The 20,000-nt window shown below is 44.6% G+C and overlaps 1 protein-coding gene across 1 annotated transcript in view; it reads left to right on the top strand.

The window, feature by feature from the left end:
• The first annotated feature begins 3,653 nt into the window (after positions 1-3,653).
• Positions 3,654-20,000, top strand: part of LOC308076590 (matrix-remodeling-associated protein 5) — a 32,429-nt gene continuing 16,082 nt past the window's right edge. The window contains 8 exon segments of the mRNA XM_080416992.1: positions 3,654-3,793; positions 4,196-4,344; positions 10,653-10,782; positions 12,910-13,148; positions 14,331-14,482; positions 16,678-17,579; positions 17,583-19,538; positions 19,540-19,752. Coding sequence (XP_080273118.1) covers positions 3,707-3,793; positions 4,196-4,344; positions 10,653-10,782; positions 12,910-13,148; positions 14,331-14,482; positions 16,678-17,579; positions 17,583-19,538; positions 19,540-19,752 — 3,828 coding nt within the window. The 5' untranslated portion in view covers positions 3,654-3,706.

Raw genomic sequence — 20,000 nt, forward strand, 5'->3', positions numbered from 1 at the left:
GGAATGAGATATCAGACGTTTCAAAACAACAGGCCAAGCCACCTGGCCTTGTAGCAAAACTAGTGAGGTTGTGTATATATTTGACCCTACTACTTCCAAGTATTTGCCTTTTTGGTGCCAGATAATTCAAATCGTCTCGTCTCGTCTTGTCTTGTCTCGTTTCGTCTCTTCTCTCCTCCTGTCTCCTCTCCTCTCCTCTCCTCTTCGCTCCCCTTCCCTCCCTCTTTTCTTCTCTTCTCTTGTCTTCTCTTCTCTTCTCCATAATCGTTCGGCCGGACAGAAACCTCTTATCTTCCATATTATAACTTTTCAATATTTTTTTCGTAACTTAATGCCCTAGAAACAATTGTGACAATTATGCAAAATAATTCTGCAATAATTGCGATTAGGCAATTATGTAATTTTGACAGGCCTACTTCTAGCCTTCTTGATGTCATGGGTGTGAGCTTGCAGGTGTGAATAGTTTGGTATTAGGAGAGATGCGAGACTGTCAACTAACTTCCTATTAGCATCTCTCTCTCTCTCTCTCTCTCTCTCTCTCTCTCTCTCTCTCTCTCTCTCTCTCTCTCTCTCTCTCTCTCTCTCACACACACACGCACACACACTTTCTAAATGCATTATGTGCAGGTGTACCAGCTGTAAGCCGCATTTTTTAAAGCACTTTTTTTTAATGTGCTGCATTTTGCAAGACATTATGTTAATGTTATCTTTCATCACATCCAGTAGAAGCTTGGTGTGTTTGGAGGGAAGGAACCTGCATTAGGGTCATCCCCGTGTCAAGAACTATCACAGTGCTGAAAGACACTTTGATTAAATACAGTAAGGATATAAGCCGTTTGCAAATGATTTTCTGTGCACACAGGCTACACCTGTAAGTTCTCTGTTTGTCTAAAGCCTGATTTATTTGGAGACTGGAGAGAAAAGACAGCTTAATTGTACATTGTTTACTGTAAGTAAACAATAGTAGACAGGAAGGCAAGAGCAGCTTTCCATCAGCTGAAAAAGTGTGAAAGATGTCTGGGGATCCTTAGATCTGCCCATAATAAACACACACCAAGATCAGGATCTTTGATTCCATGGTGAAGCCTGTCCTGCTGTATGGAGCAGAAACCATGGAGAACAACCGTTAACATCATGAAGAGTATCAAGGCATTCAACAACACGTGCCTTCATATCCTCCAAATGTGTGTGTGCGTGTGCGTGTGCGTGTGTGTGTGCGTGTGTGTGTGTGTGTGTGTGTGCGTGCGCGCCCGCGTGCGCATGAAGGCCTGAAGCCAGCACATGAAGCCAGCCTGTGTGTGTGGGTGTGCATGTCTTTAAGTGGCGCATGAGTTGCACTCCTGTTTGTGTTTAATTAGTGTAACTGGTTGCATCTTTGTGTTGCAATCAGCTGCAGCTGTTGAGGCCAGACACAAACATGTTGAGGCCGTCTGCAAACATACGGACGGACGGACAGACAGACAGACACCCACACACACACGGTCAAGTGTAGGAGTGGCTGGCACCACTCAATAAGAAGAAAGACATGCCATCTCCAGTTTATTTACCGTATCTGCGTGAAGTAGGTCAGGGTGGCCGCCTTTTTAGGAGACCAGAATCAGGTTGGAGTCTATTGTTTCCAATGGAAGAGTGAACGTGAACACAGCTTCTGAACCTTCTTTAGCTCCATGGACACTGAACTAAATTTTGGACCCAATATTCCCAAGATTTTCAGAGAGACAAATCAGGAGAAAATCGACTTTATTATCGACCTTTCTCTGTCCCAGCAACACACTCTCGAGGGATCTAACACCAGTAAATATTTGGCATTCACACGATCAGACAGAGCCCACTTAGGAGACCATTTGTAGGATTTGTGTACCATTTCGCCTCTAGTGGCTCCAATCGGGATGGCATATCTTTGATAATTGAATATATTTGGCTCTATGCACAGCAGCCATATTGGGAGGAAATTTGGCCTCTTCCTTACTTCCTTCACAGGTCTTACCAATTATACTAATTAAGGCGCTGTACCATTTTGTGTAGCACAGTGGTTCTCAAACTTTCAAGGATTCAAGTTTCAAGGATCCCCATAACTCTGGGAGTGTGCAAATGGAACGTACACTCTCAGAGTTACACCCCCGTAAGGGGCCATTTGGAACCACCTCAAGGAACCTTTTTTAAATGTATTTATTATAATTATTTTGATTGAGTGAGTAAGTACAGGTTACAACAAAGGCATCTTTGACAATCACAAACCATAAGCGTTTCCCCCCAAGGAACCATGGCGGTCCCTGGGCCTCACTTTGAGACCCACTGGTGTAGCAGAGTGTTTCCAGTGAGCCAACATGGACAATATATCAGCACCCTGACTCTTGTTTGACCAGAATGGAACACAACCTTCATTAGCATCATTGGTAACACCTGTGAAGGAAGTAAGAAAGAAGCCCAATTTCTATCCAATATGGCTGCTGTGCATAGATCCTATTCGCTGGCCAAACACAATCAGTAACCTGGAACTGTGGCAGCGAACAAGACAGCACCCTGTAGAGGAAGAAATCCTACAACGACGCTGGGGATGGATTGGCCACACTCTTCGCAAGCCTGCATCTAATATCGCAAGATACGCCCTGTTCTGGAACCCACAGGGGAGAAGGAAGAGGGGCAGACCAAGAAACACCTGGCGGCGTGACCTGGATGCAAGATGTGAAGAGATCTGGCCATACATTATCACAGCTGGAGAAACTGGCCCAGGACCGGGATGCCTGGAGAGCACTTGTCCGTGGCCTATGCCCAAAGTTAGGCTTATAGGCGTAAGTAAGTACGTAAGTAGACAGGAAGCACAAGAACACTCCTACGAAATAAGATATACAAAAAACACCTGGGGAAGAACAGATTAACAGGACTAAGACCTAGACACGGAACATGCTGAACACAGAGCTACAGAACCTATAGGTAAAACAAAACACTAAAACCAAATATAGCAGTAGTGGCTCAGAGCTTCTGCCTGATGACCAAAACCCTAGAATGTACCCCGGCCAAGGAGGAATTCCTAGTGGTTAAGATGTCGGCTTTTCACACGGGAGACCTGGGTTCGAATCCCGGCCGTTACAATAACAGGGAAATAAATGTCAACGTTGACGAACATGGTCAAAGTCCAAAGGTCGAGGAGCGGGGCCCATAACGACGTATGCTAATCCTCCTATAATTCTACAAAGCTCTGTGACGTGTGCCCAAAATCTCTTCTGCCCGGTTCTCCTCAGTGGCTGGAGCAATTGATCTGCATTTGCACACAGCCATTGACCATTACCATGTGCACGGAACACCGAAGCCCTTTTTTCGATTTTCCCCAATTGTCAACTGTTTATTAGCGTTCTTGTGTTCGCTGGCTCCCGGGTTGCCAAATCATGTGCGTGCAACAAGCGCCGGTGTTGCCACATCCGTGAAACAAGCGGACCATGACAAGCGCGTGGGTGCACATATCCCCCGACGGGTATGGTCTAGTGCAATATAACTAACACCAACTGCTCCCTGATGGTCTTTTGTTGAAATGTTTCGATCCAATGTGTTCTGGTCGGATACCTACTGGTTGACAAGAGGTACTGCATGAAGCTCAAAGTGTAATATTTCTCCTGCCCGAACGGGCTTTCCGTCTTCCCTTATTCCCTTTCTGTAGGTGCAATGATGGCGTGAGGGAGCGTTGGTCCAGGCCGCCATCCATCCAGTCATGGCTTTGTGGTGGTGTGGCGCCCTCCTCAGCAGGTTGGGGGCAGTGTGGCTTCCCCTGCTCCTCTCGCTCCTCCTCTGGCACATGGTAGGTCTATATATGCTTTCCCTTTACCGAATACTGTGTGGATTACCTTTAGCGACACTTCTCAAAGTGTGGTCCGGGGACCCTCAGGGCCCAGGGGTCCTTGAGGGGGTTCCAGGGGGTCCCCCCAGCAAATTTAGTTAATACACGGTAGCATAAAAAAATTCTGTTCAACCACTTTAACCCTATATCTGATCTACGAGCTCAAAACGCGATCTACAAGCTCAAAACGCGATCTACATGCTCACAGCACGTCGCGTTGCAACATCTTGTAGGGTTCATGTTCCTGGTGTCCCTATTTTGGGTATGACATTATGTGAAAATGTCCAAAACAGTTAAAAACTGTTCTTTCCTCTCCTTTGCTCTCATCTGTTGCACCCTCCTTGGCTCTCTGTTCTTCTCCAGTTGTGTCCCGTGGGTCCCCAGGCCCACGCTGCCCCACCCTGCCCTCGCAGTTGCACCTGTCCGGGGGTCAAAGAGGTCCACTGTACCTTCAGACACCTCACCGCTATCCCAAAGACCCTACCCAAGGACACAGAGAGAGTCAACCTGGGGTAAGAACCAATCAAATGTACTGTACACATTGTACATGGGGCGGGTGAGAACCAATCAAATGTACTGGGGCGGCAGTGGCTCAGGAAGGACTGTGGCCCCTAACGGCTCCTGATGAGCAGGTTGGTGCCTTGCATGGTTGGTGAATGTAATGCACATTGCAAAGAGCTTTGGATAGAGGCGGTATATAAATGTACCATTAACATTGTCTGCACACAGACACACACTTCTAAAATTATTCAAAAATTGCAAAACAAACTCACAACGAGACGCATCATAACCCGTTGTTGTGAACATTGATTGTGACCTTGACATTTGAATTTTTCAAACCCAAAAGTTAATTTCAGAGCATTCCAACAAAGTGTCATGAAAATCCAGTCATTGTTGTTGAGTTCACATATGAGTCTGATTTATCATTACTTTGTCGTACAATGGTGTTGCTCACCCTAAAAAAGCCGATCTATGACACCCGGTAAGAAATGATAAAAATAAGGAATTGTGTGTGTGTGTGTGGGTGTGTGTGCGTGTGTGCGTGTGTGCGTGTGTGCGTGTGTGCGTGCGTGCGTGCGTGCGTGCGTGCGTGCGTGCGTGCGTGCGTGCGTGCGTGTGTGCGCGTGTGTGTTCTTTTGTCATTCAGAAGTAGAACTACAGCACGCTTTGTTTTCAATCCCATTCCTGCTTCCAAGTTCAACCTGCCTCAAGCATATAGTCCATGAGCCAGAGCCCCAAAATTGAGCAAAAATTATCGAAAGAGTGGGCAAAACCAAACCTATATTAAATTGTTCATAGGGTCAATACGAGTAAATAAATATATGATAACCTCTCCACAGGAGCAGCTTTTTCATGGTTATCACACATTTTGTTATTTTCCCCATACGTACATGACAGGTGAAAAAATGACAAAATTTAAAAAAGAGTTATCATAATGAAACTTCCTGAGTTGATTACTTACATGAAGACAATGATTTATCGTATTACAAGTTTTCTGAAATTGTATATTTAAATATGCAAATTAGGCATTTAGTCCATGAGCCAGAGCCCCAAAATTGAGCAGATATTGAATATTCCCTCGTTAAAAACCTTTGAATCCAACATCTTAACAAAATGAAATAATTATGTTGACTCTGGCTTTGTCCAATGTTGATTCTGGAAAGTTATGCAAATTTGGGCATATTTTCCTATGCCTAATTTGCATATTTAAATATACAATTTCAGAAAACTTGTAATACGATAAATCATTGTCTTCATGTAAGTAATCAACTCAGGAAGTTTCATTATGATAACTATTTTTTAAATTTTGTCATTTTTTCACCTGTCATGTACGTATGGGGAAAATAACAAAATGTGTGATAACCATGAAAAAGCTGCTCCTGTGGAGAGGTTATCATATATTTATTTACTCGTATTGACCCTATGAACAATTTAATATAGGTTTGGTTTTGCCCACTCTTTCGATAATTTTTGCTCAATTTTGGGGCTCTGGCTCATGGACTAATAACAGAAAGCTGTTTTGTAGAACAGAAACCCAGGGCGCCGCACCATGCAGGCCATGCCCAGGTTGCTCAATAAGAGACAAATCATTTCCACGTGGATCTTGCCGTCTTGGAACGGAAGCTTTCATTGCATTCCAGGAGCATTACAGTTGTTCAGGAACAAAGCCACAGCTGCGGTTTCAACTACTGTATTATAATGAATTGCTGCAGAACGCAGATTTCATCGAGTAATTGTCCACAAACAGTAACTGCCGAGCCAACAATACCTGCCAAGAAGCATTCAGTGCTTAATAAGTGTTCACATCAGGCTAACTATTTGCATGTGGGGCCTCAATTGTGGGAAAATGCTCTTGGTTCAATCTGTGTGTGTTTAAAATGATCATTTAGTTTCTTAACCACTTTCAACCTGGTGTCCCTGTTTTGGCCTTATCATTAAATACTGTAGAATAGATGAAGATTGTCAAAACATTTCAAAAATAGGGATATTAGATCTACAAGCTCATAACACATTGTGATGCGATGCGTTGTGACACTGTAGATCGGTTATTTCATTTTAGTTGAGTGTCATACAATGAAGTACTGTATATAGCATGGGCTTAAGTTGTTAAAACTACTTGTATGACTATGCATGATGATGTCAAGTGATAAACTATTACACAGAGCAAATGGCCACAAAAGCTATATTGTCGCTGTCATGTGTCCAAAACCGTTACTTTTCCGGAAATGAAAAAAAATAACCTTGTGTTCCAGTGGATCCAATAGAGCACCGAAGTCTGACGTCACTGCCGCTAGATGGCGCTGTTCCGCTGGTTCCTGGCTTTATTTTTTGTGTTGAAATCCCCATAGGGGAATCTTAGATCACGTCATATAAGAACTGTGTTCCAAACGTAAACACACCACCCCGGCGATTCTGTCAGGGGGGTGGCTCTGCATCGTTTATGATATTCATTCATATTTGATACAGCCTGTTTCTGGCGAAAATTTTAATTATTTCTGCCTTAAAAGTCTTAAGAGCTACTACTTCCGGGTCTGAAATCACTGTCCCTACAGCAACCGCGTTCATGGGAAATGTAGTCTTTGGATCGTCTGACTCGTTTCTAGCGTTTATTGTGTTACTCTTTGGGTAAATGTGTACATTTCCACCTTCAGTCGATGCTTCATATCCATATGAGTAAAATCGCCAGGGTGGTGTGTTTAATTTTCGAACACAGTTCTTATATCAATAGCAATCTAAGATTCCCCAATGAGGATTTCAACACAAAAAATAAAGCCACAAATCCACACACACTTAACCACTTTCACTTTCATATCTTTTAAAAAGGTGCAAAAATAGCCGATCTACATGCTCACAAGCAATGTGATGCGTTGTTAGCTACTTACAAGGCCGTTGGGCTTTGCATTAGGGCTTGTAGATCGGCTATTGTCACTGCTTTTGTGTGACACAGTCATACAGCGAAGAAGGGTATCAATCAACGCAAAGAAACATACAAAGTTTAAATCATGGAGATACAAGCTTTCTGCCTGACAACAACGATATGTGCTGACAAAGGGCAGTATTTTCCACAGGACACAAACCATCTCCATATGGACTACGTATATATGGTATGGGAACAGCTTCCACAGCATTCTAGCCAATCTCTTAAACACACACATTGAGACAATGGCAAGGAATTGAATCCAGGCACAGAAACGTTAACTTTAACCGCTTGAACCCCAGCATCCCTTTTCTGGGGGGGGGCATTTGGCGATGACGGGGAAAAAAGGCAGTCCAAGTAGGGCAGGAATTTGAAGGCCATCATGGCAGCTCTGGGCCCTCAGTTTGGCCTTTTCGCCCCTCAAAAAATGACATGCCCTGAGGCCACAGTGGCCTTGATGCCCTGTCCACACCTCCCCAGGAGTTCATACAAATATTGGTAATTTGTAACTACCAATAAACTATGCCTGTGTAATAAAACAGCTCATTTATTTACACTGGTTTTTATACTGTGTATTAAAAAATATATATATATATTTCAATGGACACAAAATCATTGTTTATTTTGATGGCCTTCCTACCCTGGCATTTAGCCTTTGTGCCCTCAAAAACATTAGAATACCATTGGCCAAGTGCTTGCCCTTTTGTTCTACCACTACGGTGTAATCGAGAGATTACTGATTTATGGCTGGTGGTGGAATACACCGTGTCAGGCGGCAATCCAAAATCTCCCACATGTGTTCAATTGGCTAGGGATAATATCCACATCCTGGGAAGGCTATGTGTTTTACCAGTTAGGTTTGAGGAATTTGTGTTGCTCTGTGCTATTCTGATTTCCTTTGTTAGAAGGCTTGGCTCCCTGTACTGGAGCAATTCATCATGTCAGTGCAGCCTCTGCTGATAGTTTTACATTGTCAACTATTTTCCATTGTGTCTCCGTTGTGAGGTAATGTATTTGGCCCGGGGATGTACTGTACTATATACACTGTACTACAGTAACTGTACAGTTTTATTCATGTTTTGTTTTGTAATTTTCCAATTTAGTCGAACCAGTGGTGGAAAAAGTACTCAAATTCTTTACTTAAGTAAAATGTACTTGAGTAAAATTATTGGCATCAAAATGTACTTAAAGTACCAAAACACAAGTATTGGCATCAAAATGTACTTAAAGTACCAAAAGTAAAAGTACTAAAATGTCTTAAAAAAAAAGAAAAAGCTCACAACGCGTCGCATCGCGACGCGTTGTGAGCTTGTAGATTGGCTATTTTCAAATAGCCTATGTATAAAATAGGGCTAAAGTGGTTAATTTAAGTTTCATAATATCATAATTTATATCTGCAAAGTAACTAGTAACTAAAGTTTTCAAATAATTGTAGTGGAGTAAAAGTACAATATTTGCCTCTGAGATGTATGGAGTAGAAGTAAAAGTTGGAAATTGGAAATACTCAAGTAAAGTACAAATACTTCAACATTGTACTTAAGTACAGTACTTGGTACATGTACTTAGTTACTTTCCACCACTGCTGCTAACCCCCTCTGTTGTTTTTTTATAATGACCAATAAATACATCGACCAAACCAATATAGGTCTGGCTCTATATCAAATTAAATGTGTTTAGCATAACACCAGTACATGTCATCACAGATTTACAGGTGTAAAAGAGTGGGTGAAATTATGTTTTGTACACATTACCCACAAATTGCAGTTACATGAATAATAGAGGAGGAAACATATTTAACATAGCAGTATCAATTAATTTGTGTATAAATACCAGAGAACCTCAGAAGTGAAGAGACCTCACGTAGCAGCGGATATAAAAAATGCAGAAATGTGTAGGAACAGAGTATATTTGCATAAAGTGTTAGTGCCAGTGTAAGTGTAATGGGAGCTTATATGACTGACATGGACACAGGAGTGCCTGTTCAGAGGCCTGACAGCCTGTGGAAAGTGAAACTGTCCCCATGTCTGTTCATTCAGCATTCTATACTGCGAATATTGCCTGCCACAGACTGTGGCTTGGGTGGTAAGTGTCTCTGATGATCCACATACAGTGGGGAGAACTTGCAGGTTTTCCCACTTACAAAGAATGTAGTGGTCTGTAATTTTTTATCATAGGTAGTACACTTCAACTGTGAGAGACGTAATCCAGAAAAAAAATCCAGAAAATCACATTGTATGATTTTTAAGTAATTAATTTGCATTTTATTGCATGAAATAAGTATTTGATCAACTACCAACCAGTAAGAATACCGGCTCTCACAGACCTGTTTCTTGTTCTTTAAGAAGCCCTCCTATTCTCCACTCATTGTGGACATGTTAACTGCCCTGTTTGAACTCGTTACCTGTATAAAAGACACCTCTACACACACTTTAACCTCGACTCCACAATGGGCAAGACCAAAGAGCTGTCTAAGGACATCAGGGACAAAATGTAGACCTGCACAAGGCTGGGAGGGGCTACAGGACAATAGGCAAGCAGCTTGGTGAGAAGGCAACAACTGTTGGCGCAATTATTTGAAAATGGAAGAAGATGACGGTCTGAGGTTTTATCATATGAGTCCTGGTCCTGGAGGGAGAGACGCTCAACTCTGATGTTTTGCTGTGCAGTTGCTTGCATATTATGCAGATGTCCTGAGGATGTGGGGGGCCCATGCTGCACTGCTTCAGCCGTGTGAGGCAGTGCAGACGTTGTTTAGCGTTTTTCATCACGTGTGTGTGTGTGTGTGTGTGTGTGTGTGTGTGTGTGTGTGTGTGTGTGTGTGTGTGTGTGTGTGTGTGTGTGTGTGTGTGTGTGTGTGTGTGTGTGTGTGTGTGTGTGTGTGTGTGTGTGTGTGTGTGTGTGTGTGTGTGGCCCATGTGAGCTCCGAGGTGTATATGCACAGAGGAATTTGAAGTCACTGACCCTCTCCCCTGTGACGATGTCGATGTGTTTAGATCAGGGGTCTTCAACAGGGGGTCCGGGACCCCTAGGGGGTCCTCAGAGTTACTTCAGGGGGGGCACAGTCGGCGAAAATAGCCGATCTACAAACTCGCAACACGTCGCGCTGCGACGCATTTTGAGCTTGTAGATCTCCTATTTTCGACTGAGAGGTTTGGTGTGGAGGAAAACTTTACAATCGAGGGTTTAAGTGATTAAATGACTGACAACACATTAACATGAATCCAACATATTAATAGAAAAGTGAATTTACCCAACACTGAAGATAGTGCTGACAAACATCAAATATGAAATCTATTAAGCTATCTGCTTCATCTCTCTCAGTTAAGGGGTCCTTGGCCTGAAAAACGCCCTAAAAACGTTGAAGACCCCTGGCTTAGATCTCTCTCTCTCTCTCTTCTTCAGGTATAACAGCCTGACGGCAGTGGAGGGCTCCGAATTCAGGTCACTGCGACAACTGGAGATGCTCATGTTGCACGGGAATGACATCAGCACAGTTCACCCGGGGGCCTTCTACCCCCTGAGGTCACTGCAGGTACTGTACAGTAGAATGACATCGGCACAGGGGCGGGCGGCCATAGCGGCTGCCCCAGAGGCCCTGGTTGTCCCAGGTTTGATTCCAGGCCAGGCCAGCAATGTGTCGATGTTTGTCCCTGAGCAAGACTCTTAACCCTTAATTGCTCCCTGAGCGCCGTAGAATGGCTGCTCACTGCTCCTGTTAGTTATAGGATGGGTAAAATGCAGAGGACACATTTCACATTACAGTATGTGCAAATATACAGTGACAAAAAAAACACCCCAAAGAGTGGGGGACTATTCCATCTATTCTAGTGTTCACCCTTCTACTCCCTGAGGTCACTGCAGGTACTGCAGGAAAATGACTCCCCCATAGTTCACAATCAGAATCAACTTTATTTCTACATCACAGGTTTACATGTGTTAAGACAAAGAGGGTGATATTTGTTTTTGTGCAAGCTCTGTCGAATTTTGTTTTCAAGAAGAGAACAATAAAAGAATGGGGGGGGGGGGGGGGCAAGGAGAGGCAAAAATCCGAGATATCTACATAATATGCACATAGCTACATAGCTTAATCCAGCTGGTACAGTATGTACATGAGTTTAGACATAAGGTGCATGAGGTTAGGTACAAAGGTGGTAGCACTCCGGTAGGTCCCTAACCCACTGCAGGTACTGCAGAATGGGTTTAATTGTCTGTCCATGTGTTTATGGGTGAACACGTGGTAAAATCTCTTGAAAAATAAATGAAAACCTGTTTCAGTGTGTGGTCCAAAAATGTTGCACAGATACATATGTAACGCCCGGGATTCGAACCCGGGTCTCCCACGTGGAAAGCCAACATCTTAACCACTAAACCAAAGGGATATCCCTATCGCTTGGGGGAGATATTAGACATTCAGGCCATCAGGCTGAGGTAGTGAACCACTCTATTACACTCACCCCCCTTTTGACCTCCTCCCACGGGGAAACCCGATCCGGGTCACGGCACCATTGTAAGGCCCGGGATTCGAACCCGGGTCTCCCGCGTGGAAAGCCAACATCTTAACCATAAAGCCAAAGGGATATCCCGATCGCTCTGGGGAGATATTAGACTTTCAGGCCATCAGGCTGAGGTAGTGAACCACTCTGTTACACATAGATCGGCTATTTTCAAACAGCTGATTTTACTGGGGACCCCCTGGAACCCCCTCAAGGACCCCTTTGGGGTCCCACTTTGGGAACCACAGCTTTAATCATGATTGAGAGCGCTGTAGTAGCACCTCCTGCATCATCACTCCTGTACCTCATGATTGCTCATGGTTTATACTGTACCTACTCACTCTGTTGACACACCTGTGCTTTCTCAACTACCTGCCAAAGCCTGAGGGGTGACTCCATTGTACTTGACTGTAAAAGACTGATGTTGAGTTGCAACAAGTTTCCCTGAAGCAAGTTACATAATTTTACACCTTCAGTTAATAAGTAGATATTGTTGGGATCATAAAACGTTGCACACTTGGCCTGATAAAAACCCTGACCATTAGTCACCGTATCAGTCAGTCTCTGAGAGTCTGGGAGAGGATACAGTGACATTAATTTAAAGGTCCTTCATATTAAGTGTATACACCTTAAAGGAGCACTTCACCCATTTTCAGCCTTATCTTCATATAATTGGTCCTCATGTTCATTATTAGATGGTACAATTTCCATCAACTCACTCAGCCAATGACCAATGACATCATCGATCGGCATTCCAACCTAATAGAAACTGCAGCCTTTCTCTTCCTGGAGAGTTAGCATGATGATATAGAAGCCACTGTTCAAAAGAATAATTCAAGTTTGAAATCTTGTTGTAAAGTACCAAACCTGCCTACTGATGATGTCACTGGACTGAACTGTCCACAGCCCTGCTCTGACACACAGAGTGAGTAGACGGAAATAGTGCAACCTTATAATGAGCATTAGTGAGGACCAATTATATGAAGATAGGTTGAAAATGTGTGCAGTGGTCCTTTAAGTATGGCAGTATGCAGTGATTGACTGACTGACTGACTGAGTGAGTGACTGACTGACTGACTGACTGGCCGATTGATTGATTGATTGATTGATTGATTGATTGATTGATTGATTGATTGATTGATTGATTACCTTTTTTCTATACCCAGATCTTGAAGCTCAGCTACAACAAGTTAACGACGGTGAACCCGGGTCTGTTAGAGGGTCTGGTGGGTCTGGTCCGCCTCCACCTGGACCACAACCTCATCCACTTCATAGAACCCTACAGCTTCTCCGGCCTGGCCTCCCTCAAGCTGCTGCAGCTGGAGGGGAACCTCCTGAAGGAGGTCCACCCCCACACCTTCATAACGCTGTCGCTGCTGGGAGCCTTCTGGACGTCTGGACTGAGGTGAGGGCGCTGTACGGGGACATGGACGTGTTTTCTCTAGAGCATAATGGTCAGATTCCAAAAGTAGACGTCACAATATTAGCCCACTGTAGGGAAATTCATTATCAGCCATACGTACACTAGGCTTCTGGTTGTGAAATGATGCTATATGCTCCTGTAGAAGCCGCACGTCTGCATGCAATCACTCTTATGTGGGGGGCCCATGCTGAAGTCCTTCAGCCGCGTGAGGCAGTGCAGACGTTGTTTAGCGTTTTTCATCTTGTGTGTGCGTGTGCGTGTGCGTGTGCGTGTGCGTGTGGAGCTTGCGTTGCTATGGAAATGCCCCCCCCCCCCCTGTGCGAATGTCACGTGTGTTTTCCCTTCCTGATACCATAGTGCGATCGTAAATAGCAGCGGAAATCAGTTTTACGTAACATGATTACAGTTAAAAAGAAGCAACCTATAAACGACCTTGTTGTCTGCAATCGGAATGGCTGATGTGGTTAAAGTGGTGATGCTATATTAACTTCCCCTGTGGTCCCCGCCCCGGACACCACTTTAAGAAATCACATCTTTTTTTTTCTTCTAAATCACATCTCTGGTAGAAACGCTATCTTTGGGCCTGAAGTCTGAAGAATGTTGTTGAAGGATGTTGTAACCAGTTTCTACGTATAATAAATTGATTTAGTCGGGTGGCGGACCCAACCCAAGACTACAGTATATATGTCTACATGTATGTTTTTTCTGTGTAATGGGGATCAGTGGAAATAAGTCTATGATGACTTTATTGTGTTTATTGTCCTCTATTGTCTTTTAACATTCTGTGACTGTTGCAAGCAATGGCATCTAACTACAACTAAGTTATGAGTCATTACATTAGTCACTAGTCATTTTTTATTTCTCATGAAAAACACGTTTTAACAATGGCATGAATAAACTTGCAAAAATAAACTTCTAAAAATGTCTGAAATGCATTCACGTTTACATGAGCACAAAGGCCACCACAGTTGTGGGCAGCCAAGAACATTACTTTGAAGATCTCATCTTGTTGAAAGTGCCTGTTATCTCACGCTCACATTTTCTTTCGTCCGTTACTGACTGCAGTGTTCCAAGACAGATCTTTGGTTACGTATTATATTACTATTACATGATCTTATACTATCACCTTCAGTTATGGTTACTCTTGTATTATTTTCTGCACAGGCACCTCCATCTATCAGACAACCTGCTAGAGCGGTTCCCTGACACCGTGCTGCGGACGGCGCCCAGACTGGAGCTCCTCTACCTGCACGGCAACCCCTGGACGTGCGACTGTCAACTCCACTGGCTGCTGGAGTGGAACTCCAGGCACGACGGTATTTGTTACAGCACTGTTTCCCAAACAGTGGGTCGGGACCTGCAAGCTCTCGACACGTCGCAGATCTTGCAGGTCTGCTGTTTTTGGCACACAACGCCGTCTTGCGACGGAGCATGAATTAGGCTTAATAAGGCAGTGATTCTCAACCCTTTTTAATTGGTCACGGTCACTTTTGTTAAAAGGATCCCTGGCTAATAAGCCTTATATGCCTCAATACATTATAATTGCCCTCTATAACAAACAAAAAAAAATTAAAAACCTAAATTGTATTTATTTTAGAAAAAAAAATTCTAAAATAAATAAAATATAAAAGAAAAAAAAATTGTTATGGAGGGCAATTGTAATGTATTAAGGCATATAAGGCTTATTAGCCACTGGCTAATGAGCTAATAAGGATCCCTGGCTAATTGCCAGGGATCCTTTTAAACCTCTATGACCCCAATAACTACACTGCAAAATAACTCATGATGCAGCCGTAAAGTTCCATTTGGTTCCTTATAACTATCAATCATTTAGCTGGGGACCCCCCGGAGCCCTGTGGGTCCCCCAGACCCCACGTTGAGAACCAGTGAGGACAGAGGGCCGTCTGGCCCAGTTGTTTGATACGTATTAGGCCGTGTGGACCCCCGTTTGAAAATGGTTTGTTCCAGGAACCCCAATTAGAGACATTTTTTTAAATGTTCGATTAGATGTATTTATTTCAGGAGTCTGTATTGTAGGTGGGAGATAAGAGAATAGTCATTCTTATACATTCTCTCATTGAGCTAACTTGTAGCTGGTGAAATAGTAGTCAAATTACACTGTTCCTCATCCCTGGAGGTGTCCCTGGACCCAGCTTTGAGAAGCACTGCTCTAGGCAATCTAGAGGGGTTCATTAGTTCACTGTATTAAACCTTCTCAAAGATCAACATTTATGGTATAAATCCCACATAAATTTTCTAAAATGTCATGGAACATTTGGTCTAAAATGTTCTTTTGTGCCATAAATGGTGTTTTCATCATGCATAAATAATTTGTGGCCGGGAGGGAGATGTTTAAGAAACAACCTCTGATTCATCTGATGTCTGGCTGTGGTGAAGCAGCAACACCAAATGATGACCATATATCTCAGTAATGGATAACTAGGTTTAGGCGAGATTTGCTATCTCCTGTGCAGGCAAAAATATAGACAATAGGAACCAGATTTCACTCTTACAAGGGTTGTAAAAACTGGGATCTTACATGTGTGTATATTGCACATGCAACAATGTTACTTCAGTGTAGTGTTTCAAACGTCTATTTGAGTTACGAGGCACTTAAATTTCAACGTTGCACTCTAATTCTCTACACGGCATTACTCTGTCATTCTAATTCTCTTATGTTATGTTTATGTCTCTTATAGTTTATTGGCCGTTCTCTACTGCACAGCTCTCTTTTAATGAGCGCCGATCTGTCTTTTGTTTTTCCGTGCCCTTTTTTTTTGCTGAGTCTGCAATGGTCATATACTGTGTATGCATGCACTCAAAGTGAAACCATTTGTCTGCATAGTGCTTTGTTATGTTTTAACATATCAGCCATAATCACTACCACATGTTAGATGTTTGTACCAGCAGAACAGTTGATAATACATCATCATGTTTATGACCTATTTCCGCTGAAGATTTGAAAGACAAAACATGTATTATCGATCATGTGAACTACGTCTGAACTCAGATTTAGGAAGAGGTCCCCATCTTATCAAAGGGTTCCGTGTTAAAGTGTGGACTTTTATAATTCTCAGTATTCGTGGATATTCACTCATCACTCTTTAAAGCGCTCACTTCCCTCTCTCCCTCATTGGTCTGTCTGTCTGTCTGTCTGTCTGTCTGTCTGTCTGTCTGTCTGTCTGTCTGTCTGTCTGTCTGTCTGTCTGTCTGTCTGTCTGTCTGTCTGTCTGTCTGTCTGTCTGTCTGTCTGTCTGTCTGTCTGTCTGTCTGTCTGTCTGTCTGCATGGGCACAAGAAGTTTGAAAACCACTGCTCTAAACTTCTCCCTCTAACCTCTATCCTTCCTCTGCCTCTCTTTCCTTTCCACCCATCTTTCCCTTACTCACTCTCCATCTGTTTTTATTCTTCCTTCCCCCACCACTCTTTCTCTCTCTCTACCCTCCCTTTCACCACTTCTGACCATTCCCTCACCGTTTGTCTCCACCTCTCCTCCTCTCTCTCCCTCTCAGGGGTGATCAAATGTAAGAAGGAGCGTGGCCCAGGTGGTTCCAGTGAGACGTGCCCTCAGTGCACCTCTCCTCGAGCCCTGAACGGCAGCACCTTTCTGGACCTGACTCCTGATAAGCTGCCCTGTGAGCGTCCGGTGCTCCGGTCCCCTCTCAAGCAATGGGACAGCCCCGTTTGGGCCGAATCTGAAGTGGAGCCTGATCTCCCGTACACCCGTGATCTCGAAAGGCCGCTAGGCCACCTGACTTTTGTTCTCTCCGACAGCCATGGGAACAGCGCCCACGTGGCGTGTGACGTGCGGCGGCCCAGCGAGAGCTCCCCGATAACCTGGTCAGAGAGTCCGCGCACACCCGGGGAGGTGACTGTCAACGCGTCACTTGTGACAGTCCTTGAGTGCGAGATTGACCGGGAGACGTTGCAGAACCTGTGGCGGCTGGTGGCGTACTACTATGAAAGCCCCGCGATCTTAGAGAGGGGCTTGCAAAAGGGAAATGACACCGGAGCCACCTATCAGTACTCCCAAGCCGTCAATGAGAATTCCCCTTATTTCACCGATTTAAAGGGTTACCTGATGGCCGAACCCTCGTGGCTGCTCCAACCCAAAGTCACCTTGCAGCTCAACAGACGTCAGACCACAACTAAGAAACTTGTCATGGATTTTACCACACTAATCTCCAAGCAGACCAGCGGCCGCGGAGGACTGGAGGCTGATAGTGATGACACTGCCTCGTCCTGGGCTCTGATTCGCAGAGGTACGGCAGGGCGGGTAAAGGCAACCCTTGAGGGCTCAAAGGTCAATTTGGAATGCGAAGTCATCACTGCGGGGTTGGAGGTGAAAGTGGAGTGGATGCTGCCTGATCTGTCCGTCTTTGAAGATGCCAATGATAAGATGGAAATTTCTGAGTGAGGAGAACTCATAATTCTGAATGCCACTGCGTCTGACTCTGGCCTGTACCACTGTCTTGTCAGAACCAAAGCTGGAGTGGACTTGGTTCCTGTTCGACTCACTGTCAAAGAACACTTACTCATCCCTACAGCTTTAAATGGGCAAAAAATGATAGTCGAGAAAGGACACTCAATCAGTCTCCCTTGTGAAGTCACCTCAGCACAGCCGAGTAAAACTATCTGGTACCTGCCCCGAAATCAGATCCTTCTCCCTACGCAACAGACAAGGAGGGCAGAAGTGTTGGAAAATGGGACTTTGGTGGTAAGGAAGCTGACCCAAGATGATGCTGGGGAGTATAGCTGCATGGCCTCCAACCTGTATGGCGTGGACATGTTGTCACACATGATAGAAGTCACTGGAGAGAAAGAAGCTGAGGGCCAGACGGAGAGCGGGCGGACAGTCTTGTTGGTCGGTGTGGAAGAAGGTGAGGGATCAGGGGCAGATTATCAGGAAATCAAACAACCTTTTACTACCCACGCTCCTAAGACGGCAGGGACACATCAGAGGACCCCTGGGGGGTTTGTGAAAGGGAGACGAATGAAAGATTCAAAGAGAAAGCCTAATATGTCTGTTAAAGAGTTAGACCCACATCGCTGGGCAGAGATATTGGCTAAAGCCAATGCTAGAGTGACCACTGCTCTGCCCACAGTGCAATTGCTAACTGAGCCTAGCAGTTTAATGACTACTGTGATGGCAAAAACCACAACTCCCAAACCTACCACTACGACTGTTATTACCAACGCTGTTACCACAAATTCATCACCTACTACCAGTCTTGATATGACCACCAAACCACTAAGAGTAAGAGGTCAATCTGAGGAGCACTCAAGAGAAAAAGAGAAGGATACGGATGAAGTAAACAGGCACTCAGGAGAAGGAAGAGTGAGCTCCAAGCCTTCTTCTGGTTTGCCAAACCGGAGAAGGCCACCTTATAGGCGCAGGAGGCCACCAATGAGAGGCGTCCTTCCGCGCTTAAAACTCTCCCACCCGTCATCAAACAATTCCCAAACGACTCTCCCTCAGCCCACCACAATGAGAACAACCCCTACTACAACAACAACCACTACTACTACCACTACTACTACTACTACTACTACCACCACTACTACTACAGCTGCTCCAACCACAACGGAACAAGAAGAAGTCTCAAACGAATACGACCAAACGCAGGAGGAGATTGAATATGATGGCGAGGAGTACGATGAGGATGTCGAGGACAGCTCTGAAGAAAAGGAAATCACCGATTTGAAGAGTGACCCCCTCCATGCCACGGATGATTCCGGCAGTATTCATACCAAAAATAATCCAAGACCAGAGGCGGGCGGCGTGCCACATGACACTGAAATGACTGTTGAAGAAGAGGAGGAAGACTCTGAAGAACCTAATAAGGGGAGTGGCAGCAGTAGAAAACAAATAGAAGAGGTTGGAAACCAACGTCAAGAAGACAAAGGAGAGACTGACAAATCCAACAAAGAAAGGGACGGAGTTGACGAAAAACCTGGCGGCGGCCAGGTGCTTCTAAAAGCCACGGACGAGAGAGAGCAACAATCTAGAACAGACAAAGAAGAGAGAGAGAGGGAGGCGGGGAAAGCTACTAAGGAACAGGTAACAGAAAGCCACATCATCCGGCAGACGACCCAAAACAGGCCGCTGCCTCTTCCAAGACCTCCACAAGTGGACAAAACCCTAACACGTGCCGTAACATCCATTTCCAATGCTGTTCCTTCACAAGAGAACGTCCTGAGGCCATCACACACAGACGGAGACAAAACGAGACAAGAGGGTGGGCGGAAAGAGGAGGAGGAGGAGGAGGAGGAGGAGGAGGAGGAGAGAGAGGATCGAAAGTCTAAAGTAAGAGCTGAGATTCCCGCTTTCACCGGGAGGGATCCAATTCACCCCTGGCTCCACCAAGACAACCAGAGAGGAGGGCAGATCCCCTCATCCAGGCCAGTGCACCCAACCCCAGACAGAGATGGAAAGAACAAGAAAAAGAAGGGAGAAGAGAGGGACGGAAGGCTTCCTCAGCTTCCCGACATCGCCCCAACGCCCCACAGGCCTTCCACTCATCACCGACACCACCACCATTACCCCTTCTGGCCAGGTCAAAGGTCATTTCCTCGTCCTGACCAAGGTAATCGAAACGCCCATGGGCAAGATTTTAGGAGAAAAATGAAATGTTCTTAAAGGTATCATGACATTCATTTTCACTTTTTTTATTTTCAATGTTTTATTTGGGGTTTTATGACCTCAATTACACCCAAAAAACCTGAACTTAGAACATTCAGTGGATTTTCTGTGGTCTGGGGTTTTCTGAATAATTAGGCTGAAAAGTAATCTGAGCTTGGCCCTTCGACAGTGAGGTCACAGTCGATTAATCCC

This window comes from Gymnoscopelus braueri, assembly GCF_963280865.1.
Source record: "Gymnoscopelus braueri genome assembly, chromosome: 20".
Lineage (NCBI taxonomy): Eukaryota > Metazoa > Chordata > Actinopteri > Myctophiformes > Myctophidae > Gymnoscopelus > Gymnoscopelus braueri.